This window comes from Papaver somniferum, chromosome 1 (genome assembly GCF_003573695.1).
Source record: "Papaver somniferum cultivar HN1 chromosome 1, ASM357369v1, whole genome shotgun sequence".
Classification (NCBI taxonomy): Eukaryota; Viridiplantae; Streptophyta; class Magnoliopsida; order Ranunculales; family Papaveraceae; genus Papaver; species Papaver somniferum.
Window position 1 is genome coordinate 65,235,846 of NC_039358.1, and position 6,264 is coordinate 65,242,109.

General features: G+C 36.1%; 2 protein-coding genes across 2 annotated transcripts in view; both read right to left on the reverse strand.

Annotated features, from left to right (window-relative positions):
• Positions 1-2,590: 2,590 nt before the first annotated feature.
• LOC113289582 (B-box zinc finger protein 19-like) lies at positions 2,591-4,774 on the reverse strand. Its single transcript, XM_026538882.1, has 5 exons — positions 4,401-4,774; positions 3,666-3,762; positions 3,454-3,569; positions 3,103-3,339; positions 2,591-2,992 (listed from the first exon to the last, which is right to left on the reverse strand). Exons 1-5 carry the CDS (start codon positions 4,491-4,493, stop codon positions 2,963-2,965), a joined length of 573 nt encoding a protein of 190 aa, XP_026394667.1. The 5' UTR covers positions 4,494-4,774; the 3' UTR covers positions 2,591-2,962.
• A 926-nt stretch (positions 4,775-5,700) lies between these two features.
• Positions 5,701-6,264, reverse strand: part of LOC113329877 — a 1,126-nt gene continuing 562 nt past the window's right edge. Inside the window, exon 3 of the mRNA XM_026576700.1 lies at positions 5,701-6,170. Coding sequence (XP_026432485.1) covers positions 5,868-6,170 — 303 coding nt within the window. The 3' untranslated portion in view covers positions 5,701-5,867. The remainder of the gene's footprint in view (positions 6,171-6,264) is intronic.

Here is a 6,264-nt window from a genome sequence, read left to right on the forward strand (position 1 = left end):
TTAGACAGAATACAAAGAAACTTTTGGTGGAAAAAAGATGGGGTAAAAAGACAAGGTGGTTTTATAAAAGCTTGGGCTGGTATCTGCAAACCCATATCGCAAGGGGGCTAGGCATTAATAATCCTCACCAATTCAATTTAGCCCTTCTAACCAAATTGGCCAGCAGACTAATCTCTGAACCAGATCAATTATTGGTTAAACTTCTAAAAGCAAAATACTTCCCAAACACTAATCCACTAGAATCTTCTAGAACTTCTAATCTTTTCTGGATTTGGACTAGTATCCAAAAAGGTTTGAATCTTATAAAGGGTAACTTCGTGTGGCAAGTTAAAAATGGAGAGTCAGCAAAAATTTGGGAAGACAGATGGATTCCCAATGAAAATATAATTCAACAACCGTCGGATAGAGGAGACCAAGTTCCAAAAATGGTAAAAGAGCTTATCACTCCTAGAAACAGTTGGGATATAGATAAATTAGATGAATACTTCAGTCCTGCGATTAAAGAAAAAATCCTTGCAATCTCAACTCAAAGCGAAGAGAAAGATAAAATGAAGTGGAGGCACCATTCTTCAGGAGCTTTCTCAGTGAAAAATATTTATAATTTTCTTAACAACCAGGATCAAGAAGTTGACACTATGGTTGATTTTCCTTGGAAGAGATTATAAAAAATTAAAACAATTCCAAGAATTAAATTATTCCTTTGGAAATTAGTGCAGAAGGCTCTACCAACTTCAAGTAGACTTGCATCTCACATGGACAATATTTCTGCGGACTGCCAGATGTGTAATGCACAAATTCAAGAAAACGAGCAACATTTATTCAGGTTTTGCCCCTTTGCGAGAGCCATCTGGTTTGGGGTTTCGTTAAGCTTTATTAACAACCCACCTTTCCCTGACTCAATATGCAATTGGGTCAAAAACTGGATAGTAGACCCGAATTATGCTCAAATCTCAGACAAAATTGCTACAGTCCTCTGGTTTATGTGGAAATACAGATATTCAGTTGTCTTCGAAGGAAAGGATCCTAACCCGACAATGCTGATAGAGATGATAAACAAATATCTTCACTCAGCAGCTTCAATATCAATCACGAAAAAAAACTTCAGCTAGAAATGAAGTAGTATCAACTCCAAATTGGAATACAATTAACACAGAATGGATAATTTTTATACATGCGTCTTTTAAGAAAGAAGATAATTCAATGGGTTTTTCCTTTATCTTATATTCAGTGGACCAAGAGGAATTCATGCATATCGAAGCAGGCTCAGATAAAGCAATGATCGTTGTTCATGCAGAAGCAAAGGCAATGCTTAAAGCTACATCTTGGTTAAGAAATAATATTTTATCCAGTGTTTCACTTATCACGGTTTGTAAAACTATTGTCGATTTCATCAACAAGAAGTGTAAGGAAATATCTTGGGAAGCTGAAAACACAATAAAAGAAGTTGAAGCGAATCTGGATAACCTTCCTCAAGCCAAGGTAAGATATATAAACAGAAAATATAACTCAGCGGCGGATTCATTAGCTAAGGAAGCAAGAATCAAGAGCCTCCAACATTTATCTTTACATATTAGAGAAAAAATTTATAAGTCAAGTATTTTTGAGAAAAATAATGTTGTAAACCTATTGTACTGTATTACTTGATTTATAATATCTTATCTTTTCTTCAAGAAAAAGATTGTTTCTTTTTTTGTAGGCCAAGGAAGAAATTGCATAACATTAATGAAATTGTTACATGTTGTTTCTCCAACAACTGAGGAAAAATAAGAATTGGGACAGTAGATCCAGTTCGTCTGACGTTCAAACATCCAATAATTGCTAGTTTTAGTTTTTTTCAGTGTTGTGCCCCAAATAGTTGGTACGCGAGAGAGTCGAGACCATGGAGAAGAAAAATGGGGGCTGATGATGAAAGATTGAAAAGAATTGACAAAATTCAAGGAATGTTCTTCAGATATTAGTACGTCATTCTAGATTGGCCTAATTGAGACTAAGCTTAACAACAACAAATAAATATTTGGAAAGAGCTGGATTATTAAGGTCCAATGGTGTTTTTATAATACAAGTGAATTAACTAATAAATATTTGTCAAAGAGAGTTGGTGGTATGAACATTGTTAGTGGCTTCGCAGTCATATTCAGCCTGTTTCACTCGAGGCATAGTAGGTGGTGCATTATTGTCTGCTATATATCCGTTCAAAATTTCAACTCTATATTGATTGCCTTCAGATTTGAATCCTATTCATGATCAGGTGGCTAAATATTCCCTGTCGTATCTCCAATAATTAAAGGTACCTGCCCAGTGGTTGGCAGGCCAACAAATTCATAGTAAGACGAATTTATTAAAGGTACGGGCAGAACGTGGATCAGTTGTACAATTCCAACCTATTTCAACTTGTTAGCCTATAGACTGACAATGGTACATGTTCTGCCCATCCAACAATGTTATTACCATACCAAGTTACCAACTGCAAAAACAATCCCTGAAATGGTTACTGCAATATCCCTCCCCGGTCCCCAGTTTAACCTAATTTAGCACATTCAGGGTTCATGATTTTTGTTTTTCTTGCCAAAGATAAAATAGAATATGAGACTGGAGAAAATGCAAACTTTGGTTAAAATACAATCCCAAGCAACAGCTTTGAACAAATACAATAAGCTTTGCAGCTACCAAGTATCATCCATTTAAGAAACTCAAATCATCTATTTATTTATCAACCAAAATTACCTTAGAAGTTAAGAAAATCAATATTTCCCATACTTTGTAATTTGTATTGATGAAATGTGAGAAAACATTAACCCAAAAAAGTGGCTAAATTGTACACATATTATATCCAACATCTTGTCATTGAAAATGGTGGCTGCAAGCCTGCAAGTGCACATAGATACGAGCACCCTGCTTTGGCATGGTTCATCCTCCAACCCTCTTTCAAAAGGTTTGCAGGAATAGTACTCGTAAATATACCTTATGTATTACCACTCAATACGTCCATTCCCTGTGAACCGAATAACATAATATGTTTTAGATTTGTTTAAGTAGTTTTGAACTGAACTTATTGTAAGTTGTACTACAACTTTGAGTCTTTGATAGAAAAAACAGTCATACCTGGCTACTTGAAGATTGTCCATTTATCCTGTTATTAGGCCTGGTGTTGAGGTCAATCATTTTTATATCCATCTTGTAATAGTTGTCATCTTTATGACCATTTGAGATTGGAATTGCAGAGGCCTTGTTTTGCTCGTGCGTTTTTACTGTCATTTCAGGTGGGTGCCATCTGTTTTCTCTTGGATTCATTGGTTGTCGATGTTGATCATCTGAATTAGAAGATTTATCCACTGGAAACTACAAGAACAAGAACAATGAGAGAGGTAGATAGATATAGGTTACAAACATTATAGAAGGCATAATAGCGCAAACGTACTTGCAAAAAAAATTGCCACTAGCACAACCACAAACCTCAGCTCTTTGTCTCAGTAAGAGAAATCTCTCATGGGTCCTTTTACCTCCAACATGAACGGTCATATCACATTGCAAGCAAAGAGAAGTGCCGTCTATCTCACAGTAAAAGAAGGCTATTTTTCCAGAGGAAGAATTTCAGTTTGAATCTTTCATTCAAATGAAAACCGAAGATATAATACAAATAAAAGACAAGAAAAAAACATTCATACCAGGTGCATTTTCACATATGTCACAACGCGGAACAACACTGGGTTCAGCAAGTCCAACTCGGACATGCCGACTTGCAAGTTTGTTACACAAATGAATCTGCAGAGATCCGAATGACTTTGATTCAATTTCTACATAAGTATGTCACTAGATGTGACTTCAATTCAATGTGTGCTTAAGTATGATACTAGATGCGACATGGCTACATTTCAAACTCCTCTCAGACCCTCAACCTTCTTATAAACACTTCACTATTCATTTCCCTCAAATGAAATGTCAGACTTGTCTTACATTAAATCAACACAAAAATTCAAGTCCCCGGTATAAGATTCACATTTTTGCGCCACGAGCCTACAATGTAAGAATTAGTACCTTACCTCTAGTTAAGAGTTAGGAGAAATTCAGTTCCCTGGGCTCTAAATTGATATAGATGACTTCCATCTATTCACTGCAAACACTGTGAAAGTGCATACTATGATCTGTAATGTTTGTATTTGCTCATGTGGGTAACACTAAAAAAACAAGCTAAAAAACACATCCCATGTTATCACCAACTACTTTATCAGTAAATATGTTTTTAAGTATCTTCTGTTTTCCTAATGCATTATGTGCAAGGAGATAAGTCACTGATCCAGATTATATATTGTGGAAGAGGATAACTACAATTTAGTTTAACGCATATGGATGGGGTTTATGAATAAACGGGTGAATAAAATGAAGCTAAATAAGAGGAGTACCTTCTCATCACATGGAACACAGAGCGCAGCTTCATCAGCAGCACAGAAAAGAGTAGCAGCGGCACCCTCACAGACATCACAGATTGTTCTCATAACTATGTTAATATTTCGTTTATGCTAATAATAATCAATATTATTTCTCTGTATCATTACTTCAATCTAGTACTGTTGTTGTTCATCATTATCCGAAGAAAGATAGAGAGATCAATCTAAAGACAGACCAGAACAAAAAAGAAAGAAAGAATTGATATCATGGAAAAAGAGGAAGAAAAACAAGCGAGGTTTTTGTTTCTGAGTTTATAGGTGATGTCTGAAATGAGAGAGAAAGAGCTAGAAGTTTGACGGTAAAGAAATTTGTGGCTGGCAATGATTTTTTGGGTTTTCATTATTTTAAATTTCTCAAGTGTATTGCTCAGCCACAGGTTGATAAAGATGGTGGGGGAGGGGAAAATGAAGGTTGTCGCCGTTTCAACCACTAAATTTGGTATCTCTTGATTTTGGTGACCTAAAAAGAAGGATTTCAAATATATTTTTTCTTTTTAGGTACATTTCCCCCACCTAATCTCATGGTTGAGATGAGAGCTTTTAAAAGTCCAAATTGCGCATCTCTGTACTCTTTTATGCAAGATTGCTAATAGGGGGTATCCGTATGATTGGGGGTATGCCATTCTGAAGCTAAAACTGTATAGAATTTGGTACGCTTTGATCGACCAAAAAAGTATCTTGTTAGTTTGTGATCTCATTTCGAGCATTCTAGTCGGTGTGTGTGTGTGGGTGTGACTTGATTTTGTATTTTTTGTAAAGTGTAAACTCGATCAATTTTGTGTCTGAGATTTGAGAGTGCAGTCTAGCGTATGTGGCACTTGTGGATAGAATACTACAATTTATATTTGACACGCACTCACAATTGAAAAGAAGGACAAATGTCCCTGCCTGCCATGAGAGACCAAAACATATGCGCCAAAGTTTTGGACCATCCAAATAGCAATACAAAAATGTTATATGAAAATTTTCTATCAACAAAAAACTTGACTCCATCACCAAGAAGATCGTACACTTGAAGCTCCAGCTTCTTTGTTGCTATGCTAAGAAGGAAATTTCATGGAAACTTCAAAGCCATGGAAGTTAGCCTTATAAGTTGGCTTGCAAAAGAAAACTAGCTTATTCGGTGCTGTTTTATGACTAGACCATGGTCCGTTAATTTGCCGTACAAGTTTTGGGCCATTTTTTGCTGCGTTGCCGACAACATCATTCGGCAACAATTTCCATTTGAAACTTTGGGAAGGTTTAGATGAAAGTCTAACCCAAATGGTCATCAAGTTGGAATTTCACTCGGACCTTTTTATTTACCAAATGAAGTGAAAGATAAACCACGTTCAACCAAACTCCAGACGCACATTATTTCAGCTAATGAAACATGAAAGTAATTAGTGCATACTTAGAAACTCTGGCATAGATTTAGAATTTTTAGAATGACATATTAAGCATTTCCACGCTCAAGCTCTCCATCATCATACTCTCCACCAATAACCCACACGGAATTCCCCCAACATTTTTGCATGCAATTGTCTTAGCTACGTCCTTGAAAGAGGTGGAAGAAGAGAGCGGGAGAACAGGAAGATTCTCGCAATTGCATATTTCGATCATATAACCATCCGGGTCGTGGAAAAACACTTGATCAACCCTTATCCCACTATCCTCTACTGTTGCCTTCGCATGCCCGATTCCCATTTCTTCCAGTCTCCTCTTCACGAGTCCAATATCAGTGCACTATTTGGCCAAATAAAAAAACAAGAAAATCCATCAAGGTTATTCTCAATTCAGTTCAAACTTTCGAAAAAAAAAAAAAAAAAAAAAAAAAAAA